Source organism: Muntiacus reevesi, chromosome 10, assembly GCF_963930625.1.
Source record: "Muntiacus reevesi chromosome 10, mMunRee1.1, whole genome shotgun sequence".
Lineage (NCBI taxonomy): Eukaryota > Metazoa > Chordata > Mammalia > Artiodactyla > Cervidae > Muntiacus > Muntiacus reevesi.
Window position 1 is genome coordinate 77,755,362 of NC_089258.1, and position 26,929 is coordinate 77,782,290.

At 56.8% G+C, this 26,929-nt stretch overlaps 1 protein-coding gene across 1 annotated transcript in view; it reads left to right on the forward strand.

The window, feature by feature from the left end:
* Positions 1-1,492: 1,492 nt before the first annotated feature.
* IKBKB (inhibitor of nuclear factor kappa B kinase subunit beta) overlaps positions 1,493-26,929 on the forward strand; it is a 54,429-nt gene continuing 28,992 nt past the window's right edge. The window contains exons 1-5 of the mRNA XM_065946680.1: positions 1,493-1,611; positions 2,137-2,259; positions 14,678-14,772; positions 15,966-16,083; positions 18,956-19,025. Coding sequence (XP_065802752.1) covers positions 2,155-2,259; positions 14,678-14,772; positions 15,966-16,083; positions 18,956-19,025 — 388 coding nt within the window. The 5' untranslated portion in view covers positions 1,493-1,611; positions 2,137-2,154. The remainder of the gene's footprint in view (positions 1,612-2,136; positions 2,260-14,677; positions 14,773-15,965; positions 16,084-18,955; positions 19,026-26,929) is intronic.

The following is a 26,929-nucleotide window of genomic DNA, read 5'->3' on the forward strand; positions in this document are numbered from 1 at the left end:
TGTGACTTTGGGATGAAGACTTTTTCTCTGTGCTTCAGTCTTATCTGTAAAATGGAGATAATAATAACGCAGTCCAATTTGTAGGGTGGCCTTGAGGATTGGATGAGGAAACCTAAGTACAGAATTTAGTGTCAGGCACTTATAAGGGTCTGTCTTCCCTGGTGGCTCAGATGGTAAAGCATTTGCCTGCAATGCAGGAGACCCGAGTTCGATTCCTGGGTTGGGAAGATCCCCTGGAAAAGGAAATGGCAACCCACTCCAGTATTCTTGCCTAGAAAACCCCATGGTGAGAGGAGCCTGATAGGTTATAGTCCATGGGGTCGCAAAGAGTTGGACACGACCAAGCGACTTCACTTCTTTTCTAGTCAAGACTATGGTTTTTCCAGTAGTCATATATGGATGTGAGGGTTGGACTATAAAGAAAGCTGAGCACCAAAGAATTGATGCTTTTGAACTGTGGTGTTGGAGAAGACTCTTGAGAGCCCCTTGTCAGCAAGGAGATCCAACCAGTCCCTACTAAAGGAGATCAGTCCTGAATATTCATTGGAAGGACTGATGACTGAAGCTGAAGCTCCAATACTTTGGCCACCTGATGCGAAGAACTGACTCACTGGAAAAGACCCTGACGCTGGGAAAGACTGAAGGCAGGAGAAGAGGATTACAGAGGATGAGACGGGTGGATGGCATCACCAACTCGATGGCAGTAAGTCTGAGCAAGCTCCAGGAATTGGTGATGAACAGGGAAGTCTAGTGTACTGCAGTCCACGGGGTCACAGAGTCGGACACGACTGAGAGACTGAACTGAACTGACTGACTTTTTAAGCACTCTGTCCCTCTGTCAAGTTAGCTATTATCCTCAGATTGCCTTTGATACGTTATCCCTGCTTGAGTAATCACACACACACACAGACACATCTTTGTCTGCTAATATGTTGCCCTCGAACTGAGAAACTCAATAATAACATCGAATCATGATGCCAAGCAGGTAGGAGATGAAGGATTAACAGGCTGAGAGATGGTCTCACATTTCCGCCCGCTACTGGGGCTGAACCTGCAGTTTTCGTTACACTATTAGATTTCCCCCGCTCTTCTTAATTTTTTTTCAAGGGGAAGCGGAGGTCGTCACGCCTAGGGACTACAGGTGTGATTTATCATTCTCAATATGAGCCCAGGAGTCTCCAGACCAGGGGAGGGGTTGCAGCCGGAAAGGCTGCAGGCCCAGGGTAATTCTTGTAAACCGTCCCTAAATCCATTCTAGCGGCGGTGGGGGGTGGGGATCGGGAAATTCCCCCACTTCAAAGTCTAGGAAGCGTGGTCAGGCTGACCCCGGGGCGGGTGAGGAAGTCCCCATCTTCCTCGTCCCAGAAAGCGCTCAGGTAGAAAGCTCACGTCTAGAGTACACGGGGGCGTTTTCCCCGGGGTCGGTCACCGGGCAGGGGCGGGGACGTCTGGGCCGGCGGCCCCTTTAAGGCCGACGGTCCCTTTAAGGCCGCGACCCACGTGTCCCGTGACGTCAGAGCAGGAAGTGTTTGAGGAAGTGGCGCCCGTCTGGCGGCTCCGAGGGCCCCGCACGTTCATGTCTTCCGGGCGGCGCCCGGGCCCCGCCGCCAGGTGAGTGCCTCGGGCTGGCGCCCCCGGTGTCACCCGCCCCCCGTCTCCGAGGCTCCCAGAGACGCGCGTGACCGGCCCCGAGTCCGAGGCTTCCGGGAGGGGAGGGCTGGGAGGCCCCGGCGGGGTGGTGCCGGGCGGGGGCCCGGGACGCGGCGGTGATTCGTTGGGGCCTCGGGGGGCTGAGCGGAGGCGGCGGGGCGGGGGCGCAGCCCGGGGATCCCCGGGTAGGTCCTGGGCGCGGGGGCGTCCTGTCCTGGGCGGGACCTCCCCCCCCTGCTGCTTCCATAAAGCTTTGGGGTGCGGTGGGATGGGGTGCGGTGGGTGGGGGGCTGCGAGAGACAGGACTTGGCTCCCCAAACGAAAACCAGACCCAGCCACCTGCTTTCATCTACGGAGATGAGAAATCAGTTCCGATTTTTCTTTGCCGTCGAAGCGCTGTGGCATCTCTTAAGCTTGTCCATCTTCTCGAGTCCCACTTTTCCTTAACCGTCACCTTTTGTCCCCCCCGCCCCACCTTGCTTGCAGCGTTAGCCGGACTTCAGTATGAGCTGGTCACCTTCCCTACCAACCCAGACATGTGGGGCCTGGGAAATGAAAGAGCGGCTTGGGACAGGGGGATTTGGGAACGTCATCCGATGGCACAACCAGGTAGGCTATTTGCTGCTGGGAGGAGCCGGGGTGCGGCAGGGTTGGGGGGTGCAGACTAAGTCTCCGCCCCCTCCCCTCCCCCAGTAAATGGGACTCATCTTGGCCCTGGGCTTCTTGGGAGAGAAAGGGCCTGGGAAGGCCCTAAGCTGACTCTAGGTTAGTGGTCTCCAAGTTTTACTATGTCACCTAAATAAATAGTTTAAAAAAAAAAGATTAAGTTTTCAGCTTCAAATATATATTTTAAAAATTACCTGTCTTTGCTAACCTAATATTATCACCTACTAATGTATTGTGTACTAATGTATTAGATCTTATGAAACATACAAACATGTTTTCACACTTTAGAAAAGTCTAAAGTGTGAAAATATTTTTAAGTGTTTTAAAAGTTAATGTAAAAAACATTTAAAATACTTAGCAGTTATGGTGTCTTCCCAGTGTTGTTTGCAATACCTCACAGCAAGAGTTATACAGAGGCACACACACGAAAATGAGAATTATTGTTGAGGATGGTGGGTGAACATGTGCATTTCAAGTAATTTTTATAATTTTGAATTTTGGGGGCCGATTTTACATCTCATAGATCCTCTTTGTTTTCTTAATGTTTTTGACACATGGATTTTTCACCCCACAAGCGTTAGGGCTTCCGTATTCCTGTTTGTCCTGGTGTTACATGCACTGAAATTCTCCACAAGAATCTCTTTAAGCCACTCATCCATTTTATGAGAGTCGTTTTATTAAAATCCTGGAATGCAAAATCAACTGGGCCTTATGAAGCATCACTACGAACAAAGCTAGTGGAGGTGATGGAATTCCAGTTGAGCTATTTCAAATCCTAAAAGATGATGCTGTGAAAGTGCTGCACTCAATATGAGCAAATTTGGAAAACTCAGCAGTGGCCACGGGACTGGAAAAGGTCACTTTTCATTCCAATCCCAAAGAAAGGCAATGCCAAAGAATGTTCAAACTACTGCACAACTACACTCATCTCACATGTTAGCAAAGTATTGCTCAAAATCCTCCAAGTCAGACTTCAACAGTACGTGAACCATGAACTTGCAGATGTTTAAGCTGGATTTAGAGAAGGCAGAGGAACCTGAGATCAAATTGCCAACATCCACTGGATCATCAAAAAAGCAAGAGAGTTCCAGAAAAACATCTACTTTTGTTTTATTGACTATGCCAAAGCCTTTGACTGTGTGAATCACAACAAACTGTAGAAAATTCTTCAAGAGATGGGAATACCAGACCACCTGACCTGCTTCCTGAGAAATCTGTATGCAGGTCAAGAAGCAACAGTTAGAACTGGACATGGAACAACAGACTGGTTTCAAATTGGGAAAGGAGTACGTCAAGGCAGTATATTGTCACCATGCTTATTTAACTTATATGCAGAGTACATCATGAGAAATGCTGGGCTGGATGAAACACAAGCTGGAATCAAGGTTGCCAGGAGAAATATCAATAACCTCAGATATTCAGATGACACCACCCTTATGGCAGAAAGTGAAGAAGAACTAAAGAGCCTCTTGATGAAAGTGAAAGAGGAGTGAAAAAGTTGGCTTAAAGCTCAATATTCAGAAAACTAAGATCATGGCATCCAGTCCCATCACTTCATGGCAAATAGATGAGGAAACAGTGAGAGACTTTATTTTTTGGGGGCTCCAAAATCACTGCAGGTGGTGACTGCAGCCATGATATTAAAAGATGCTTGCTCCTTGGACGAAAAGTTATGACCAACCTAGACAGGGGCTTCCCTGGTAGCTCAGATGGTAAAGCGTTTGCCTACAATGTGGGAGACCGGAGTTCGATCCCTGGGTTGGGAAGATCCCCTGGAGAAGGAAATGGCAACCCACTCCAGTATTCTTGACTGGAAAATCCCATGGACTGAGGATTCTGGTAGGCTACACTCCATGGATCGCAAAGAGTCGGACACGACTTAGCAACTTCACTTCAGACAGCATATTAAAAAGCAGAGACATTAGTTTGCCAACAAAGGTCCGTCTAGTCAAAACTGTGGTTTTTCCAGTAGTCATGTGTGGATGTGAGACTTGGACCATAAAGAAAGTTGAGTGCCAAAGAATTGATGCTTTTGAACTGTGGTGTTGGAAAAGACTCTTGAGAGACACTTGGACTGCAAGGAGATCCAACCAGTCCATCCTAAAGGAGATCAGTCCTTAATATTCTTTGGTAGGACCGATCCTGAAGCTGAACTCCAATACTTTGGCCACCTGATGCAAAGAACTGACTCATTTGAAAAGACCCTGATGCTGGGAAAGATTCAAGGCAGGAGGAGAAGAGGTTGCCAGAGGATGAGATGGTTGGATGGCATCACCGACTCAATGGACATGAGTTTGAGTAAACTCTGGGAGTTGGTAACGGACAGGGAACCCTGGCATGCTGCAGTCCATGGGGTCGCAAAGAGTAGGACACGACTGAGCGACTGAACTGAACTTATTAAAATTGGATGAATTGTCCATATTTCTCCATAAGTGGGGCACTTGGAACCTCCGGCGTGTCCCCACCTGCCCCTGTCTGCCCCTGCTGGTGGAAGGCCCGTTGTCCTTGGGATCCCCTGAGTGTTAGGAGTGACACGGGACCTGACATGCTCTGAGCCGGTGCTGCACAGTTAAATAGCAGGAAAGCTTCATTTCCTGTGTATGTTTTTTGGATTCCTGTCTTGAGTAACCTCTGCCTATACCCAGTTTGGAGATCTCTGCTTGGGGGAACCCTCACTCACCCTATAGCTAATACTAGCTTCTTGACCCAAAATTCAGACACACTGAAGCCCTTGAGGGAAGGTACCCACTTTTTAATCAAGGGCCTCTAACATCTTTCTGGACTTAAAGAGATGGCGGATTTCACACGGATTCCCAGGAGCCTGGCTGCAGCCAGCAGGAAGAGTCATGCCGGCCTCTGGCCAGTCACAGCAGAGGTCATCTCACACCCCCACCCTCCCCTATCAACTTGAAGACGTGGAACTCTGAACGGGTGGAGCAGCCCCTGGAGGAACCTAGGGGCCAGAGGACAGTCCCGCAGATGGTAGTTCTCACAGTCACCCGGGAAACTCCCGATTCCAGCAAACCCCATGGCTGGGGGGCAGGGGGGTGGGGGGTGCAGCCAGAGCCCTGGCATCAGGATGGAAGAGCCAGCTCCCTCCTCAGTTCGGTTCTCTCCGTCGTGTCCGACTCTTTGTGACCCCGTGGACTGCAGCACGCCGGGCCTCCCTGTCCATCACCAACTCCTGGAGCTCAGCTCCTTCCTCAGCCCCACACAGACCGGGGCCGGGCGCTTTCAGATGGGCTGGGGCCTTCAGAGTCTCGGCTCCAGCCCGCGTCCCGAGGCAGCCACATCTCGGGTGGGCCACGTCTGCCGTCTCCACCCCCGAGGGCCCCGGTTGGCTCTCTGGGCTTGGGGTACGGTTGTTAGATGGAGGCTGTTTCTGGCTTTATAGCTGCGAGCCCGAGAGAGAGAGTGTGTGTGTGTCTTCTATTTCAAGTTTCTTCTCCTGCTCCAAAACCTTATTTAAAAAAAAAAGAACTGAAAGCAAGCTCTCCTCCCGCCGCCCGGGGCCCCTGCCCTCCCTGCCTGTCCCCTCCGGGCTCCACAGGTCAGTCAGAGGCCCACCGCCGGTCGGGGTCGGTGCTCCCGGAGCGCCTCAGCCTCCCGCGCGGCCCGTGCGTCTGCGGAGGAGGGCGCCCGTCAGCCCGGACCCCGGCTGCCTTTGGCCTCTTTCAGTTCCCTCACGGAAACTTGTGCATGTATTGGGTGCACCAGAGTCAGCCACTGTTTGATGAAGGCCTTTTTTGGAAAAAGGAAAGCACCGTTAATCAAGCGTTATAAACGTAAGCTCCCAACTGTGGTCAGCGTGACCCGGGAGAGGGACCCCAGGGCAGTGAGACCGTACACCGGGGGCCAGGAGGGGTCTGGGGGTCGGGAAGGCTGCCCTGGGGGGCATCGTCCGGCAGGAGGAAGAAGCACCCTGAGCCCGGTGGGGAGGGTGGGAAGAGGGTCCAGGCTGAGGGGGCGGCCTGTTCCTAGCCCCTGCCGAGGGTGGGTCCTGGCCAGCAGGTGTGAGCAGGTGGGCTGAGAGGGGAGCCGGGGGCAAAGGAGGCTGACGTGCAGAAGGTGGGCGCCGCTTTGGGTGGGGGGGACACATGGGAAGGGGCCCAGGCAGTGCTGGGCGGGGCAGTCAGCTCTCCCCCCAAACACGCCCTGACTTCTACGGGGTAACAACTCCCACCTGGCTTATTTCAAACCACTGGCGACTTGACCACCTTTCTCTCCAAATTCCTGGATATTAGCCGTCAGCTCTTGGGGTCTGGTACTGGGACCCCACTGGCCCTGCCCCGTCCACTGGGGAGACCAGTTATGAGGTCTCTGGAGTACTCCAGGCGTGAGACTGGATGAGGCTGATGGTTGTGGAGGGGGCAGATGTAAGAGCTGTTTTCAGGGTGACAGTCGGCAGGAGGTAGGAGTGGGGTGGACGTGAGGGGCTGGCGGGAGGCATCCAGCGTTCGCAGGTGTGTGGTGAGCACTTGGCCATGTGCTGGCTCAGTCCAGGAAGCACTCCAGGGCCTCCTGGGCTGGTCCCCCCATCAGGGAAATCCGTGGGCCGCTCTGGGTACTCAGGGGAGGGTCTTTCCTCAGTGTTCACTGTCAGAACATGAGTCGCGTGTTCTCTGGGAGATCCCCTTGTGTTTGAGCCTCTGGAGGAAGGCAGCCAGGAGAGAGGGGTGGCTATGTAACTCCAGTCGGGCAGAGTCATGGATTCTACTAGATGTGACAGCTATGCATGTTTGCCTAACACTCCACGTTCCTTGTCCATAGAGAGAATACTTGTACCTCCTCAGAGGCGGAGTCCCATGCGAGAGCCTAAGTGTTGGCATCCTCATTGGGATGAGAGACACCTAGTGATGAGACCCACATTTGTGGAGAACGCTCCTCGTGCCTGCATGGGTGAGACGTTTCACCTGCTTTGTCTCCAGCCAGCATGGCAGAAGTACTGTTCTTACTCCCATTCTGTAACCGAGGAAACTGAAGTGTAGGGAGGTTAACCCCTTCCCAGAGAGGCTGAGCTAGTAGGTAATGGAGCCGGAATCTTCTGAACCTCTTCCTCTTTGAATCCCAGCCTCACGCCTCGTCCACTGGCTTGTGGGGATCCAAGGTCAAGGACACCCCCGGAAAGGCTCAGTTTTGTCCACCGTCAATCTTAAACTGTTTTGAAGCACTATAGTGAAAACCCGCCTTTCGATGACAAAATATGTAGGTCTTCATTGCTAAGCAGAGACCCCGAAAATGAGTATCTCCGAGGGAGAAGGGACAGTGGAACGAATGACCCCACCCGCTTCCCTGAGGTTTTTTGCTTTTTTTAACAAGCATGGGCTTCGACAGTCCCTGTTATGTGGATACTGTCTTAAATCTTCAGCCCAAGTACTGTCTAGATGGGCTGGTATTTTCAATAGGATGTTTTGTTAGACACAAAGGAAGAAGGAGAAGAGGAGGTGACCTCAGTGACCTCAGCTGCAACCCTTTCCAGGACTGAGAGCTTGCATCACACGGACCCAGGCTCGGGTCCCAGCTCTGGTGTGGGCAGCTTCGGGACTTTGCGCCACAACCTCCCACGTGGATTTGGAAGAAGCTAAGATGTTAGTCCCTTCTGCTGTCAGCCTGTCTGGGCTGGAAGCCTCCAGAGCACCTTGCAGATACAAGCACTGGCATCCTGAGTCAGGCGAGTGAGATGTCCCAGGGCACCTTGCTAATGCCACATCCTCTGCGCTGCGATGGGAGAGGCTGGAAAGTGCTGCCTGATCCCTGTGGACACACTGGTCACCGCCCGAGAAGTCGGGCCAGCTCTCCCTGCCCCCTCACTGGACGACACTACGCTCGCTGTAGCCTGTCTGTGTGTCTTCAGGTCTTATAGGCTTTGAGCGCTGGCCTGAGCCATCAGGGGTCCATCTTTTTGATGGACTTACTGTGCTCACGCTCTAGTCGAGGGAATGAAATGAATACTCAGGAACATATCAGATAGGTGTAAATACGAGTACCAGATCGTGCAGAAATCGTCACGGCTCCTGTTCAGTGAGGATGTCATCGCCAGGTGTTCTAGGTGCCTTACCCACGCTGCCTCCTGCGTGCTCGGGCGTGATAGGCAGATTCTCAAGCAGGATTTGACGGGAGGTGGGGTGTTCCTGCCTGGAGAATCCCGTGGAGAGAGGAGCCTGGCAGGCTGCAGTCCGTAGGGTCGCACGGAGTCGGACACGCCTGAAGGGACTTGGCACAGAGCGCGGGCTGCACGCAGTGTGGGGGGAGCAGAGCCGGCAGGTCGGGTGGGGAGAGGAAGTAGGAACGTGCTCCGAGCCCCCGAGGGTCAGACGCTCCGTCTCATTTGACCAGCAGCACCAGAGGGGGTACGGTCACCCCCATCTTGTGGACAAAGACCTAGAGGCTTAAGTAATGAACTGGAGGTCGCACATTCACCAGGCGATCTGACCTGCTTCCTTCCGAGCCCCTGTGGGTGGGCCTGGAGGCAAAGGCGGTGGGCGGGGTCAGCCGGCCCCCTGTGGACTGGTCACCAGCTGAGCCGGGGGCAGAGCCGCAGCCAGACCTCAGCCTTCTGACTCTGGGCTGGGGTGCTTTCTCTAGGGCCCTCCTTCCTGAAACACTCGTCTGGGAGGGAGGATCCGAGAAGGAACATGGAAGGTGTTTGCAGTCCTCCTCTTAGACCACAGAGGCCTGTTGAGTGGTTGCCTTGGTAACAGGAGGTGACTTCATGACCCGAGGGTGTGGACAGACCCCTTGGCTTCCTGTTTGTGGCCCCCCAGCCATCAGAAAAAGGCTGCCACTGGCCTTCGGCTCACTTCTATAATGCCGTCCAGGGGTCCCAGGAGTCTGGGGGAGCCTGTCCCCTCACGCTGCCCTCACTTCAGGGTACACTCACCTTTGTACGCAAAAGGCAAAAAGGTCGCAGAGACTGGAAGGACCTTTGTAATCACCTGCCTTCCATGGAGACACCATCCTGGGCCCCTTTCTCTGTTTTCTCCAGAGACACTGCTTTTAAATTTTGTCTCAACTCCCTAGGAGTTGGGTATCGAGATGGTTCGGGCCAAGTCTGGGATTCCAGAGAACTGAGCTGAGACTAGGAGGTTCCAGGCCAAATAGAGCGTCATCCATGCCCTGACGTGTCGTTGCTGCTGGGGGGCAGACACACCCCGAGTTTCAAAATCAGCTTCCTACAGTCCGTTCATGATTAATTGAATTTTGGTTTTCAGAGAAGGTATGTGTTTAGCCACAGAAGGTCCTTCTGACTGGGTTTCTGTTTCAAGTGAAAGATCAGTCCTGGAAAGACGGGAATGTTCTAGAGGACTTCCTAGAGGGTCACAGGGTACGACGTGTCTGTGTGTGGGACCCGCAGGCCTGGGAAGGCAGGGTTTCCCCTGGCACTGCAGGACCAGGCTGAGCTGCCCACTCAGCGTTGGGGCCTGCGCCCACTTAACCCCATGGTGTGTTTGCGTTCACATACAAAATTCACTCTTTAGGTTGAGTTTGACTGTTCCTCAGTCTTGAATACCAGTCTTCAGTATTGGGGTCTATTAGTGGTTTCTGGGATGGGCCAGGTGACGGCTGGATGTGAGGTTCGGTATTTGTGTTGGGCAGGAGATTACAGCTATCTGGAATCACCCAGTGTATATACAGACGGATTCTATAAAAGATCTTCTAAGTCGTGTAATGTCTACCCTTTGGGTTTGACTTCTCCGTCATTTTTTTTTAAGATTCATTCATTTATTTTCTCACCTTGGCTCTGCTGTGCTGTATCTCTGCTGCTGCTCGGCCTTTCCTCTCGTTGCAGTGAGTGCGGGCTGCCCTTCGTGGCTGCCCTCCATGGCCTCACGCCCTCCACGCATGCCCTTCATGCAGGAGCTTTTCTCCTTGCAGAGCACAGGCTCTGGGCACACGGCCTTCAGTAGTCTTGCGTCGTGGGCTCTGGAGCACAGTCTCAGTCGTGCGGTTCACGGCTTAGTGGCTCCACGGCATGTGGAGTCTTCCAGGACCAGGGATCGAACCTGGTGTCCCCTACACTGCAAGGCAGATCCTTAACCGCTGGCCCACCAGGGAAGCCCTATCCGTCATCCTCATGAAGGCAGCGTACTGTTTATGCTCAGGAGACTAGTGATCCCTCCCACGGTGTCTGCGTCCTAACCCCCTGAGCCTGTGAAGGTGTTAGGTTACGCTGCAGAGGGAAATCAGCGTTGCTCCTCAGCTGACCTTAGTTGGGAAGCTCATCCTGGGCGATCCGGGTGGACCCAGTGTGACCACGAGGGTCACTGAAAGTGACGGGAGACTGGAGAGTCAGTGTCAGCAGCGCAGCCGCAAAGACTGGACTGGCCACTGCTGGCTTGGAGCTGGAGGAAGGGGCCATGGGCCACAGGTTGCAGGCAGACCCCAGTTTCTAGGGCGGACATGAAGGGCATTCTTCCCCAGGGCCTCTGGAGAGGACATGCCGCCCTCAGCTTGATTTCAGTCCTGTGAGACTCTTGCCAGACTTCTGTACCTCCAGAACCATCGGGAACTAAGTTGGTGTCGTTTTAAGCCAGCAAGCTGGTGGCAGTTTCTTGTAGCAGCGATAGAAAACGAGTGCGTGGTCGTGTATGTTAACGTAGGTGGAGATTTTATAAACTCGAGGAGACCTTCTGCAGTAACAAACCATGAGTTGCAGTATCTTCTACTCAACGGTTGCTTAAAATAACCGTCCATCTCAACATCACGTGCTCAGCGGACACCCCCGGCGGCCTGACCTCCCTCTGCAGCGTGGCCATCGGTCCCCTCTTGTTGCTGGAGCTCGGGTTTCTGTGCGATCCCACCCACCTGCAAGCAAGCTTCCAGACATGCATAGGGATGGCTGTTGGTGGAGTTACCAGAGAACTGAGCAAAAAAAAAAAATGAGTCTGAACCCTAATGGGAAGTGAAACTTGAAAGCAGATTCGAATCAGTTTGAGAGCCGGGGATTCAGGAAGTTCATGCTGCAAAGGGTGGAAAATCTCGTGCGATGTAACACAGTCTGGTTGTTTGTCGATGAAAGAAGTCGTGGCCTCTTGACACCCTAACTCTGGAGCAGTGCTAGCTGGATGTCCATCCAAGGCCGCTCGTCCAGCTCTCCTGGTGGGTTCAAGAGCAGCAGGATGCCAGTTTTTGAAAGAGGTCAGCTCTTCTCCAAGGGCACCTCCGAATCCTGGCCAGAGATCGGGGTACTGACGGCGCAGTAAGTGGACGAGGTGGCAGAGCCTGGCTGGTAGCACCTGCTGCCGTGGGCGATGCCGGGGATCGTGGCTCAGAGAAGGTGTGGGCCACCAGGGTGAGCCTTCGAAATACTTCTGGGCGAGGGGCCGTCACAGAAAGCCACATCTTGTACGATCCTCTCTATGTGAAGCGTCCAGACGGCTAAATCTGTAGAGGCAGCGTGTGGATGGGTGCTTGTCTAGGCCTGGGGGTAGGGATTTCTTTGGGAGATGATGAGTATGTTCTCTTTTAAAATAATTAACTTAAAAAATTAAAAAAAAAAATAAAACAATTAACTAATTAGTCCCTTGGACTGCAAGGAGATCCAACCAGTCCATCCTAAAGGAAATCAGTCCTGAATATTCATTGGAAGGACCGATGCTGAAGCTGAAACTCCAGTACTTTGGCCACCTGATACGAGGAACTGACTCATTTGAAAAGACCCTGATGCTGGGAAAGATTGAAGGGGGGAGGAGAAGGGGACGACAGAGGATGAGATGGTTGGATGGCATCACTGACTTGATGGACTTGAGTTTGAGCAGGCTCTGGGAGTTAGTGATGGACAGGGAGGCCTGGCGTGCTGCAGTCCATGGGGTCGCAAAGAGTCGGACACAACTGAGCGACTCAACTGAGTGAACTGAGTCTTAGTGACAGCACTTGAGATCTTCAGTCTTGGTGTGGCATGCGGGACCTTTACTTGCAGCATGTGAAGCTGTTGTGGCATGTGGGGTCTAGAGCCCCGACCAGGGACCGAACCCTGGCCCCCCGCACCACGAGCCCCGAGTCCTAGCCACTGGACCCCCAGGGAGGTCCTGGTGAGCGTGTTCTAAAACTGACTGAGGCTTTGGCCACATGACTCTGAGTGTACCCCAGACCATCAGCCTGTATGCTTTCCATGGATGAGTTGAATGGTGTGTGAATGATACATCAGTAGAGCTGTTGGAAAAAAAAAAGAGTAAGCATATAAGCTGACTGCGTGACTGAGCCTTAACCACGGCCGCATGGGGACTTACTTTATAGAAGCCACTTGGGAGAGTGCCCTGGGGGTGCTGGAAGTATCTGCTTCTGGCCTTGGACCCGGCACGGTCAAGAGATGCCTCCACCTCATTCCCGAAGCTTTCATTCGTGTCGGTTTTAGGGACGGGTCTGCTAACCATGGAGTCAGGTGTCCTCGTGGACGCTGTCTGTTTCTTGTCTGCGTGCGTGTGTGCTAGGTCGCTTCAGTCCTGTCCAACTCTCTGCGACCCTGTGGGCAGCAGCCCGCCAGGCTCCTCTGTCCATGGGGTTTCCCAGGCAAGAACGCCGGAGTGGGTTGCCATCGCCTCCTCCAGGGGATCTTCCCCACCGAGGGATCGGACCCAGGTCTATCACGTCTCCTGCATGGGCAGGCGGACTCTTTACCACTAGCACCACCTGGGGAGCCCTGGCTCCCACTGTCCTTTTCTCCCAGGTGGGCCCTTGGTCTGCAGGGATCGTGGCTGGATTGGTGGACCTGTGACCTCGATGCACGTCTGCCACCCTGAGGAAGCACGTGTCCCTGGGGGCCTTGCCACGATCTCGACGTGCATCCATTGAGTCCCAATCTGGACTGAATGAATTCCTGCACTTATAAAACTTAGGATTCCTCGTAACACATGTTTTCATAAGCAGAGAAAATGGTCCAGTGGGGCCTCTAGGATTCCCATCTTTCATTTGGGCACCGGTGGAATTTTGGTACCATTCTGAAGCCTTTTCTTGCTGGATTTCTCCTCTGTCTGCCCTGCAGGTCAGGACTGGTCCCAGGGCGTATGGGCTCTTAGGGGGCTCACACCGCAGGGGCCTGGGACCCGCCGGGTGGGGCGGAGGTCAGCTCACTCGCTGATGGCAGGGCTGGCCCCCGGCTGCTGCTCCCAGAGCTGTGGCCGAGGCCGCTGCTGTCCCTCGGCCGTCCTGGGAGCCCTGGGGGCCCAGGAGGGGGCAGCCATGGGCTCTCCTGGGTGCTGCCTGGACACCCAGGGGGAGGGAAGCGTTAATCTTGGGGACCCAGGCCATCTGTCGTTCACAAGAATTGTAGCGATTCCCTCCTCGTTCACGAAGCTTCCACGGAGGGCACTATGTCAGTTATTGCATTAGAGGTTAAACTCCTGAGGATGGACAGGCCTATAGTTTAACAGAGGAAAGGGGAAGTAACTGTGGACCCTGCAGAATAAGCCTTTGGCGGGTAAGTGCCGTGAAGGAGTGCCCTGTTGAGACAGGAGGGCAGGAGTCCCTGCCGTGGGGGGCACCCGGGCCTTGCCCCAGAGCAGAGACCAGAGGGCCCAGGCCGGCCAGCGGTCTGACCCTGACCGGGCATCGGAGGCCTGGGGTGGAGTCGCAGGAGGAGGATGGAAAGGTGGGTTGAAGCCCAGCTTCAGGGAGTCTTAAATGCCAGCGGTGCCTGCGTGGGTCCACCCCCAGGCGTGTTACCCAGTGCCTGCTAAGGGCTGGATGCTGCTAGGGGCTCAGCTCTAAGGCACCCCCTAGAAGGTTGGTGTCAGTGTTCCCACTGTACAGATAGAGAAGCCGAGCCAGAGCCCGAGGTCGGCCCAGCGTCACAGAGCTGGTAAATGGCTGTGTTGGGATTTGAATCAGCATGTGTTCCGTCTCCTATACCAGGCTTGCCTTCTCTCTGGAGAGAGAGACAGCGCCCCCCGCCGCCCGCCCCCAGCGGGAGAAACGTGAAACCTGAAGCCAGGGCGTGAACCGTTAGGCTGAAGCGCAGGGGAGTGCCTTTTGCATGGGTCGGGCGTTAACAGGCTGAAGCGCAGGGGAGTGCCTTTTGCATGGGTCGGGCGTTAACAGGCTGAAGCGCAGGGAAGTGCCTTTTGCATGGGTCCGAGGTCAAGTCCAGTAGTGCCAGGGGTCAAGGAATGAGGATTCTCTTGGGCAGAAATGGTCCAAAGAGGTCTTGAGGGGGAGGTGGGGACAGGGCAAAGCCTGGGTGCAGACGTGGGGTGCATAGAGATGAGCAGGGGCAGGCTGGGAGGCGGGCTGGAGGGGACTCGGGGACATCCGTTAAGCAGGCACGCTGCCGGTCTCGGCTGAGCGTGGGCGTGTTCTGTGCCCAGAGGTGACAGCTGTGGGTTTGGCCCTTGGCTGTCTCTGATCGTCTGCGCGTCCTCTGCAGGAGACTGGCGAGCAGATCGCCATCAAGCAGTGCCGGCAGGAGCTCAGTCCCCGGAACCGCGAGCGCTGGTGCCTGGAGATCCAGATCATGAGGAGGTGAGGGCCTGGGCGCCAGCATCCTCGGGGCGGGACTGCGGGGGCTTGGGGTGCAGGGGCCGGGGGACCGCAGGGCTCAGGGGACCGCAGCGCTCGGGGTAACCAATGTGGCTTGGGGGACACTGTAGTGACTCTGGAGGAAGCCAGCTGGGCCTCGGAATCTGGAGCCCCAGCTCTCTGAAAAGAGGCGTGAGTCCCAGCGCTGATACCCTGATTCAGGCATCAGGGCCCCAGCCAGACTGTCCAGGCGGGTGGCCGCCGGAGCAGCGGTAGTGACAGCCCAGCACCCAGCCCCGCCGAGGGCTCCGGGTGGGCTTCCTTTGTTACATGATGTAAAGTAGCCGTCACGCCAAGCTTTCCTTTGTCAGCAATGATCCTTTTTCCCCAGTGTTTCCAGTTGTGAGCTGGTAGGTGAGTCTCCCTGCTGTGAACCTTCTGCCGAAGTCTGTTCCTTCAGGGGGGCCGGGGCGGGGGGCTGGGGGGCTGCCCTCCCAGCTGGGAAGGCCTGGGGGAGTCACAGCCCAGCGGGGGCTCCCTCCCGACCTCGGGGAAGGGGTGTCTCCTTGTTTGCATGTGCACACACACGTACTCACACCACACATGCCACGTGCACACACACCACACACTCTACACGCAGACGCACGCGCACACACATGCCACACACACACCACGCACACTCCACATATAGATACACACACCACACGCACACACACAAGACGACACACACCACATACACACCATACACAGACACTCCACATACAGACACAGATGCAGACACACACAGACCATACACACATGTACGACACCCCCCCCCCCGCACACATGCCATACACAGACATACACACCAACACTCCACGTGCAGACACAGATGCAGTCACACACACACACCACATGCACAAACACGACACAAACACGCCACCCACACACCACGCACACACACCCCATTCCCACCCAGTGGCGCGCAGTTGGGAGGCACGGTGGGCCTGCCGGGGGGCCTCTGAGGAGAACCACGTCCCCCAGGGCTCTCGCAGGGCCAGGGCTCATGGTGCTGACCGAGCGCTGCCGCCGGGGCCCTGGGCGAGGGGCCAGCCGTGCCCTCGCCCCCGCACCCTCCAGACCCTGGCACCTTGAGGCCCTGGGGGGCAGGGGAAGGCCCGGTGTCCGCCCCCCTCACCCGTTCCCCTTCCCCCCAGGCTGAACCACCCCAACGTGGTGGCTGCCCGGGACGTCCCTGAAGGCATGCAGAGCCTGGCTCCCAACGACCTGCCCCTGCTGGCCATGGAGTACTGCCAGGGCGGGGACCTGCGCAAGGTGAGGCTGCGGGGCCTGGGGCGGGCGCCCAGGGTGGGGGGCCAGGTGAGGCTGCGGGGCCTGGGGCGGGTGGGGGGCCAGGTGAGGCTGCGGGGCCTGGGGCGGGCGCCCAGGGTGGGGGGCAGGGTGAGACTGCGGGGCCTGGGGCGGGCGCCCAGGGTGGGGGGCCAGGTGAGGCTGCGGGGCCTGGGGCGGGCGCCCAGGGTGGGGGGCAGAGTCAGTCTGCGGGGCCTGGGGCGGGCGCTCAGGGTGGGGGGCAAGGTGAGACTGCGGGGCCTGGGGTGGGCGCCCAGGGTGGGGGGCAGAGTCAGTCTGCGGGGCCTGGGGCGGGCGCCCAGGGTGGGGGGCAAGGTGAGACTGCGGGGCCTGGGGTGGGCGCCCAGGGTGGGGGGCCAGGTGAGGCTGCGGGGCCTGGGGTGGGCGCCCAGGGTGGGGGGCAAGGTGAGGCTGTGGGGCCCTGGGCGGGGTTGGGGGGCGCCCAGGGTGGGGCGTGGAGGTCAGGGCAGGGCTTGGCATACACGCTGTGGCTGTCCCTTGAGTGATGGGGGAGTGCCACCGGTCTGAGTCCAGGGCGGGGCTGGACCAGCCCCAGACAGACCTTCCTCCCCCAGCAGGCAGGGCTGTGTCAGCCCTTCGGTGCCCTATGGTCGCCGTCCCTGTGAGCACAGCTTCCCCCAGACGTGGACGCCCGGGGTCACGGAGCGGGGCAGGAAGGGACTGACTTGGCCCTGGCGGGCCGGGCCAGGGACCCAGAGCCGCCACTGACGCAGCTTCTGGGCTCCGCTCCCCGCCTGCCTTCCCACCACGTCCGCACATCTCTGTTTGGGGCTGTGTGTCCCATCTCTGAAACGGTACCATGGCCTGCTCTTACTCATGGCCTCGTGAGCAGCCCCGCGATGCAGGGGAAACAGATGGGATCCCCAGTGAAGCGGGGGTGCATCGTGGCCCAGAGGGGCTGGGCCGCCACAGCTGCAGCGGGAGAGCCCGGGTCTCACCTGCGGGTCCCAGCTGCGGGCCCTGCTCCGTATGTGAGGACAGTAGTGTGAAGACAGAGCCCGAGGACCGTGCAGGCTCTGGGCAGAAGGTGGCTTTGTATTGCAGAGAGGTTGCCTGTCCGTGCAAACCCCTTACTCCTCACCCCGGAAGAAGGTGCATGATACGGGCAGGGATGGGGATGGGGAGGGCAGGAGAGCCAGTAGGTGCCCCGTGCCCCCTCGGCCGCTCCCAGAGCCAGCGGCGCCTGCTTTCCCGCTGATCTCCTGTCCCCTGCCGCTGTTCCTCTGCAGAGGGACTTTCCATGAGGCCCATGTGCCCGAGCGGCCATCTCCTGCCCGGGGGTGTCAGGACAGGATGTGAGCACAGTCGCTGGCACGGCCCATGGGCAGGGACTGATAGGAGAAACGGGGACTGGACAGCACTTCCGTTTTCCTCACTTATTTTCCTAACCTTTGACAGCTATTGGATTACTAACTGCAGCTATTTAGGGAGATAAGGCCGTGTCCCTGAAGCCGAGTGGACACTCCTTGGCGGGCAGCGTGGGCAGTAGGTGGGAGGCGACCAGCTTACGGCAGCAGGGGGCCTCCAACGTCATCTCATGGGCAGCAGGGGAGCTGGGCCGCCGGGGAAGAGAGTGACACAGACTGGGGCGTGATTGTCCCGGCCGGGAGTGCAGGGTGGTGCGGCGGAGGCAGGGTGGCGCTCCACGGAGCCTGCGTCCACGCGGTCACCAGGGGAGATCGGTGGGGGGGTGGTGCTGCTGTCCCGGCTCCCGGGGTCCATTCTCTCGGTTCCAAGTGGAGTGGCCTGTCTTTCCCCGCTCCTGAACGCTCAAAATCCATACTCCTGGGCGGGGAGACAGGGTCGGCCAGTGCGTGAGCGAATGTAGAAGCCAGAGCTGATCGGAGGAGTGAGGCATGTGTGCTGGATATGGGAGTAGCTCACGGACTTAACATCGGTGCCCCTCTTGTCTGGAAGTTGCTTTCTGAAGTCGAGGCCGGCTTCTCACAGCAGACCGAGCCCCTCGATAGGCTACAGGGGCCAGAAGGTGGACGAGCCTCAGGTGGACTCGCCTCCTGAGGCAGCTCCGTCCTGCAGCGGCCGTGGGGGCGGACAGACCCCTTTGGTCTGGCATCTTCACCCATGAACTGGGAAGGCCGCCGATGCTGGCCTCAGAGGTGGGCAGGGCAAGGTGCAGTGAGACGGGGCAACAAGGCTCCACGGAGCGCATCCACGCAGCTCTCCATCCGCGAAGAGCAGGAGGACCGTGCGGGCTCTGGGCGCAAGCTGGCTTTGTACCAAAACGAGGTTGCCTCCATCCACATCCCCTCACTCCTCCCTAGGGAAGAAGGTGCACGGTTTGGGGCAGAGATGGGGCTTGGGGGGCCGGACAGCCAGGTGATACTGTGTCTGCGCTCGGCCATTCCCGGACCCAGCGTCGTGTGCTTCCCCGTTGCTCTTGTGGCCCTGTCCTGGGGCCAGCACGTGGTGAGCGCTTGCCACGTGATCCCTGCTGTCATCCCCATCCAGGGGAAGGGGAAGGAGTCGGAAGGAGGGGTTCAGTGGGTCCCCAGGGCTCTTGGAAGCAGTGGGTCAGCAGTGGCTGATCTGGCTGCGCCAGCTTCCCTGAGACTGTGGCTCAGGTGAGGCTCCGAGAACAGGTCAGGGTCGCACACATGAGCACCTCCAGGAGCTCGCAGGCTTCCTTTCTCCTTCCCCGCCCGGGCCCCGACCCTGCCAGTCCTGCCGCCCAGCCGCCTGCCCACCCAGGACCCGGGGAGCGCTCAGATGGCCTTGCCTTGCGGAGCACCCTTGTGGACGGCACGTTGGTGGCTGGCGACTGCTCCCCCTGACGCCTCTCCCCTCTTCTCGACAGTACCTAAACCAGTTTGAGAACTGCTGCGGCCTGCGGGAAGGAGCCATCCTCACCTTGCTGAGCGACATCGGTAAACCCCAGCCCCGGACGTCCGGCCATGCCCGCCAGGGAGGGGCCTCGCGGGGGCGGAGGGGAGGTGACGGGTCCGCCGGTCTCTGCGGAGGTGGGGTTGGTGGGGACAGACGGTGGCAGGAGACTGGTGGGGGGGCGGTCGACAGGGCCTAGTCAGGCGGGCGCTGAACTCAGATTTCCCTTCCTTCCGGACTAACTCGTGCACAGAGGAGCAAGTTTCCTTTCCCGTTAAAGAGCCCCACTCCCAGCTTTCCCGGCACGGCCAGCGATGGAGTTGGTTGTCCTTTGAATGCATCTCATCCCTTGGCAGTGAATTTTTCCACTGCCTCGTTGGTACTTCTCTTCCTGGCCGAAGGCATAGGAAAAAAACGGTGCTTCTTTAAACCCTGTTTAACCCTTGGCGTTCTCCGGGGAGGGTGTTGACGGCCCTCTGAGAAGGCCCGGCTGGCCTGGGCAGCAGGAGCCCGACCTCGGCGTGCAACGCTCAGATACCACCTCCCCGGCCCTGGCGCCTGCCCTTTTGGGGTAAATCTGCAGGGTTGATGGTGCCAGGTGACAGTCCGAGATCTGGAGTTGAGAAGTACCCAGGGTTCGTCACTCAATGTTTGCCCCCAGCTTGGGGAGCAACACCGTTTTCACCCCTCGCCCACCGCACCCTCTCGGAAGCTGTGTTTTTCTTTTGGTGTGTTCAGACTTTCTCTTTAGGAAAATACCAAGCATATAGGAAAGTCGGAAGAGCAGTGCAGTGCACCCCACACGCCCTTCACCGAGGTTCACCAGTTATTGCCACCTCGCCCCGTCTGTAAAGCCGCGCTGCTGACGCTTGGCCTGGGAGGGTGGGAGGCTTGCAGTGCCCGGGGCTTTGGCCTTGCCCCTGCCGCCTCTTCACCCTGGGCGAGAAGGAACCGACAGGGAGTGGAGTGACGATGTGCTTACGGTTAGGATCCGAGCAGTGGGACGTGGAAAATTCCCGCTCGCTCTCGAGCCTGTGTCTGTCCTGTGGATGGGGTTCACGGTGAGGACACGGTGACGTGGCAGCAGTTTGGGGTTTCTTTTCCAGCTCCATTGAGGTGTAATTGACGTTTGACACGTGAGTTTCAGATGTGCAGCGTGAAGACGTTGCAGCAGTTTTATGTGGCCTGAGTGTGCGTCCATCATCAGCCAGACTGCTTCAGAGAGGGAGGCGCCCTCTCTGACTCCCTAGAGAGTCCAGTCCTTCGGCCAAGATCCCACCTGCTCCCTGGACCCCTGCCCCACACTGGCCCATCCCCGCTGTGCACGGATGTTTACGTGTCTTTTGCGCCGGTGGCCACATCACAGTTTATTCTCTTTAGTTGAAGGCAGATCAGAAGGTTGGAGCATGTTGTTTTGCTCTTTGTGGACAGCTTTTGTCTCTGGTTAGAGCCTCAAGTCTTTTCTGTATGTTATCTCTTCAAATGTTGTGCTTTCGTTCAGTAGATTATTTGTGCATTCAGGAAATTGTTATTAAGATAGTCTCTGCGTGATTGTCTCAGGCACCCAGAACTGTCCACTCCCTCCTGTACCTTTAGCATCCTCCAGTGACCCTCAGGATATTTACGGAGCCTCTGCGGGTCTTACGTTCTCGGTGTGGCCACGTGTCGTGTCCAGGTACCGCTGCTTCCTGTGGTAGCTTTCTATTATGTATTCAAGAGGTGAGTGTGTGTAAGTTACACGTAAGTCAGAACAGTGAGGACAGGTAAGCCCCAGGGAAGCATATGCGGTCCCACTCTCCTGTCAGTGGATGAATGTCAAAGGTTGTTAGGTCACCTGTTCCCTGTCTTCCTCTCTGTGGCCCCGAGTTGGAAATAACGAGGCTTTCTTTGAAGTGCTAGTCCGCTAGAATTAACCTCGTGAAGGCCAAGAGTTCATCATCGCTGTGATTCCTGCATCTGCAATAGTAGTACCTTGCGTAGCAGCTGATTTATACGTACTTGTCAGTGAATGAAATAAATCCCAAAGGAAATTAGATTAAGGGCCTACTTTTTATTTAAAAGGACAGCTGTTCACATGTGATTAAATGAACTGTCACGGGTCAGATAGCAGCTCTGGCCGCCTGTTAGCCGCGTGACCTTCGGCACGTTTCCTTTAATGGAATTTGGGTCTCCAGTGCCGCACTCGGGCCTCCTCTGGCTGCGGCGAGTCGGGACTGTTCCCCGTTGTGGTCCGTGGGCTCCTCGCTGCAGCGTCTCCGCTTGCTGCCGAGCTCAGGCTCTTGTGTGGACAGGCCTTGGCGGCTGCGGCGCTCAAGGTCAGTAACTGCGGCTCGCAGGCTTCGTTGCCCTGAGGCTCGTGGGAATCTCCCTGGGCTGGGGATCAAGCCCGTGTCCCCTGCATTGGCCGGCAGACTTTTAAGCACCAGGTCCTCAGGGAAGTCCCCTGTTACTTCTTAAGGGCAGCAGCTTTATTTGCTGTGAGACGGGCACATAGCTCGCCTGGTGAGAAGCGTCAGGAGGCTAGGGCAGTTGCCCTTTGCTCGTCCCTCCTCTCAGCCCCCCGGGTGTGGGTTCACAGCACCCCTTTTGGAAAACCTCCACTGTCCTCAGTTGTGTGACCCAGGGCTGAGGTCCGGTGAGCCGGGCAGGTGGCTGTCTTCCAGGACGTCCCTCCCTGGAAGTGGCCGGCCTCGCTCAGACCACCGCCCTCGCTGCCTCCTGGATGCCATCCGGCCGCCTGATTGGGGGATTGCTGATAAGCTCAGATTGTCCTTTCGGTCCCTTTTCTGATTTGTGTACAAGATTCATGAAGCTTATTTTTCTTTTGCACAATGTCGTCACGGAGCCCGAGTTCAAAAGGGTTTCTGGGAGCTCCTCTCACATAACGCTTTTGTATTCTGGAATGTTTCCTGAGCCTGTTTAGTTCGAGTTAGTCCCAGGGGCCAACCCACGTCCCTCTGTGGAGCTGCCCCACTGGTCCCTGCCAGGCTGACCGCAGATATGGCTGGAGCCCACCCCGGCCCCCGGGGCAGGTACGTGGCGCGCCCTGGATGACACCTCGTTCTTGTTGTTGTTCAGTCGCTCGGTCGTGTTCAGCTCTTGGTGACGCCATGGACTGCTGCCCACCAGGCTCTTCTGTCCTTCAGTATCTCCCAGAGTTTGCTCAGATTCATGTCCGTTGAGTCGGTGATGCCATCCAGCCATCTCATCCTCTGCCGCCCCCTTCCCCTCCTGCCCTCAATCTTTCCCAGCATCAGGGTTTTTTCAAATGAGTCAGTTCTTTGCCTCAGGCGGCCAAAGTATTGGAGTTTCAGCTTCAGCATCAGTCCTTCCAGTGAACACCCAGGACTGATGTGCTTTAGAATGGGCTGGTTGGATCTCCTTGCAGTCCAAGGGACTCTCAAGAGTCTTCTCCAACACCACAGTTCAAAAGCATCAATTCTTCGGCGCTCAGCCTCCTCTGTGGTCCAGCTCTCACATCCATACATGACCACTGGAAACACCACAGCCTTGACTGGCTGGTGACTGCTGCTTAGCTTTAACCTCTCCGGTGCCGCTGTTCTCCCAGAGATGCCCAGGCAGAGCAGCCTCGGGATGATAGACACAGGCGGGAATTTCCCAGGGAGCTTCACGTTGCCCGAGACGGTCTTGCAGAGTGCACATGAGCAAGCGAGTGGACGCCCAGGAAGCCTGTGGGTGAGCCCATTTCCTGTGCCGGGACAGGCGGGCCTGTTAGAATGCTGCCCTTATGCTGCCGAGAGGTCTGGAGACAGGTGCTGAGGCAGCTGGAAGTGATCTGTCCTCCACGTAAAGCGACCTTAAAATAGCTCAAGGAAGTTGTAACTCAGTGGACTCACTATCCTCTGGAAAACATTGCCGTGTGTTTCCTTCTGCCTGCTGACAGCAAACTCCTGCCCGCGCTGGAGGCCCGGGTCTGTGCTGCCGGAGGGGTGGGGACTGCCCACGCCCAGGCCAGCCGGAAGGGACAGGGAGCGATCCCTGGGGCCCTCCTGGGCCCTGGCTCTGCAGCAATCTTGGTTCTCCGGGCGCCCGGGGGTCGTGGGGACCCGCCGCCCTGTCCTCGAGCCTCGGGGGCCCCCCACTCACTGTTCCGTATGTGCTCAGCTCTGAGTCACTGTCGGTCCCCGGCGGAGCGTCTCCTCGCAGGGGTCCAGCCCGTGCACCTCACAGGGCGGGGAGGGCTCCAGAGGGAGCGCAGGGCTTTCGGGAGTCAGAGCCCGGGGCTCTCTGCTCTGATTCCTTTCACTGTGGCTTTACTTGCTTCTTCTGTTGAATACCTACATTCTGACTGCACTGCTGATCGTCCTGAAAGGTGACTACCGGATCTCAGAAATTCAGCTTATTTGTGTATAGAGTACCTGGAAAATCGTTAAGTAAGCAGGTTTAACGAACATAATCAGAATAAAAGCGTTGCTCTCAGTCCTGGCCTTCCCCGCTCCCCCGGCTCTGCCTCCTCGTTCAGGGGCCTTTACCCTCCAGGAAACCAGGGTGACTTTCTGGGCCTGCGTGTCCTAGGCTTGAGATGAGCGCTTGGACTGCGTGAGCCCCACGGTCCCTCTGACTCTGAGTGTTGCATTTTTGCTGTTTGGGTTCTGATTTTCGGAAAGGCCGCCTGGAATGTCTGTGACGTTCGCCGTGCCGCCCCGACCTGATGGCTCCCGGGGTCCCCTGGCCTCTCTCTGCCTGCATCCTCTTCTCCCTGGAGCTTCGTCTCGATGCTGTCTGTCTGTCCCTGCCCCAGCCTGTGTGTCCCGCTCTGCGCCTGGTGACCACCCGCTGCTTCCAGTATTCCGTGTGCCAGGTCTCTCTCACCAATCTTTATCCACTGAATATTCTCCCGGGTCTGTGTGTTCAACCCTGACCTCCATCCTCAGCTCCGTATCCACGTCTCCATGGTGCTTCTCCCCAAGTCACTTGCAAGATGAAGTCCTTGACGTCCTCCTTAAACCCGATCCCTTCCTGACGTCCTCTGCCTCGTCCCTGGCCCCGTCTTCTGCCAGTCACCCGGACGCGGGCGCCGACTTTGAGTCTCGTCTCTTCTCAGAATCTGCCCCCCTTCCCACCCTGCGTCCCCCCGTGTGAAGTCTCCAGTCTTTTCCTTCATGAGTGCACCCCGCTTTCCCTTCCTGCGCCCACTGCCTCCACTCATTAAGAGTCGTCCTAGCACCTCCCTCTCCTGGGCGCCTGTTCCCATTGACTGATCCCTCTCTCGTGCTTCTGAGAGGACACGTCCTTCACAATCCCCCGCCGGATCAAGGCCAAACCTGGTCGCCTCCCGTCTCTCCTGATTTGCTGTAGCCCACTTCAAAACCCGCTCTCCGATCCCCTCGTGAGCCTTTGCCCATGCACGCCTTTCAGAATGCCGCTCCGGCCCCTCCCCCCGGCCTGCCCCTCCGTGGGGACCACCCTGGCCCAGCGAGCACAGCGGGCCTCCCGCTCGGATGCTTCTGCCCTCCTGGCCTCCTCCACCCAGTACTCCACTCAGGCATGGCCTCTGCCTGCCCTCAACAGTAAGGACTGACCTCTGGGCTTGCGACCCATAGATCAGACTCAGTTCTCTGTTCAGTCACTCGGGCGTGTCCGACTCTCTGTGACCCCATGGACTGCAGCACTCCAGGCCTCCCTGTCCATCACCAACTCCTGGAGCTTGCTCAAACCCATGTCCATCGAGTCGGTGATGCCATCCAACCATCTCATCCTCTGTCGTCCCCTTCTCCTCCCACCTTCAGTCTTTCCCAGCATCAGGGTGTTTTCCAAGGAGTCAGCTCTTCGCATCAGGTGACCAAAGTATTGGTGTTTCAGCTTCAGCATCAGTCCTTCCAATGAGTATTCAGGACTGATTTCCTTAGGATTCCTTTAGGATATGAGCCATGCTGTGTAGACCAGATTATTTGTGCAGCAAGTGAAGGAAATGGTGCGATCCAGCGGCACATTTTCGACAGCACAGCCACACAGAAGACACTTGTTCAGGACGGCGGGGTGAAGAGAGGGTGACTCTGCACTCCCCTCTCGGCCCTGGCAGCGCCGCCCTGCTACCTCGCTCGTGAGTCACAGGCTCTCCTTTAGCCAAGAACCCATTAGAGGGGCTGGATCTCCCGCCACGCATCCGCACTTGGCCTCCCAGCCCTCTTGCTTGGAAAGCCCAGTGACCTCAGAGCGACTGGCGCTCAGTAGCTCACAGCCGGCTTCTGCCAAGTGAACGCACGTCCTCTTGCCCTTTGACGTCACAGGAACTCACGCCACCGACTGCTGACTGTCTTTTCTGTCTCCTAGTCTGTGTGTCAGCCTGCTGGTCTGTGATCTTTTTTTTTTTAAGCCTTAAGAACTTTTTACTTATCTACTTATCTTTGGCTGCGCTGGGTCTGCGTTGCTGCGGCAGGCTTTTCTCCAGTTGCAGCGAGTCCGGGCTCCTCTGCGTTGCGGGGCGCGGGCTGGTCCCTGCGGGGGCCTCTCTTCTCGCAGAGCGCGGGCTCTAGGCCCGCAGGCTCAGTCAGTTGGGCTGCATGGGCTTGGTTGCTCCACGGCATGTGGACTCTTCCTGGACGAGGGGTCGAACCTGTGTCCCCTGCACTGGCAGGCGGGTTCTTTAACCGCTGGACCACCCGGAGCGTCCCTGGCCCATCGATGTTTGCGCGTCTTCCCCGCGGCGTGAGGGTCGCGGTCGTCCCGAGCAGGCGGCCCTCAGGAGAGCTCAGCGGTCCCTTTCAGCTCAGGGTGTGGTCAGTAGGCTTCGTGGACACAGTCCTCACTCAGCCGCTTCTCTGATGGCAGTCTCGCTGGTCCCGTCTGTTCCCTCATCTCTGGAGCGTGGTTTGGGATTCTGGCTCATCAGTGAGAACTCAGGAGCATCACAGTCTGCAGTTACATGTCCGTGTCTCCCTCATGAGCCAGCGGGAAGCTGGAGTCCAAGACCTGGGTGCCGTTCCCGCCAAGGGCCCAGGAGGGGACGGTGCTTGACACAGACCCCACCCCGAGCCGCGTCCGCCTGAGGAGATGCCGCTGCGTGCGGTAAACTTCCTGAATGTGGGAACGTGGGGGGCCTGCAGGCTTTCCTGCTGGGTGGGCCGCTTTTCCAGTTTTATACGGACGCAGTACCTCTGCGGTGAGGGGCTTCGATTCTTAAGAAAGTTTCAGACACACAGGTATTTCTTTTTTCCATCTCAGAGTCTCATGTTCCATCTAATTTAAGTGAAACTAAGTTCTCTTGCCTTGAGAAAACTCTGCTTCATGACACTGCCCCCCCGCAGTCCTGTTCCGTTAAATCAGCCACCGTCAGACCCTGAGCCTCTCAAGGTCTGATCCTGGAAGCGGTGCTGTCACCGAGCCCTTGCCCGTCAACGTTTTGACCATTTCACTCACTGTAAGAAACATACGGGATTGTCAATATATACATAGTCAATATGTGTATATAGTGTGTGTATATATATACACATATAGTGTACATGGGCTTCCCTGGGGGCTCAGAGGTTAAAGCATCTGCCTGCAGTGCGGGAGACCCGGGTTCGATCCCTGGGTCGGGAAGATCCCCTGGAGAAGGCAATGGCAACCCACTCCAGTATTCTTGCCTGGAGAATCCCATGGACGGAGGAGCCTGGTGGGCTACAGCCCACGGGGTCACAAAGAGCCAGACATGACTGAGCGACTTCACTTTCACTTTATAGTGTACATATGTATATAGTACATGGTGTGTATATGTATATAGTGTGTATATATATATACACGCACTATATATGTGTGTATATATATATATATATATATACACATATATAGGATTGTCTAATTCCAGGTTTGATTAAGTTGACAGAAAGTATTTGAAAATGAGTGACTTCCCGAAATGAGAGCTCAGGTGTGTTATATGCAGTGGCTTCAGCATAAAGAGAGCCCGCTGTTAACCATGGTCACCGGCTTGCCCTCCGTCCTCCCTAAA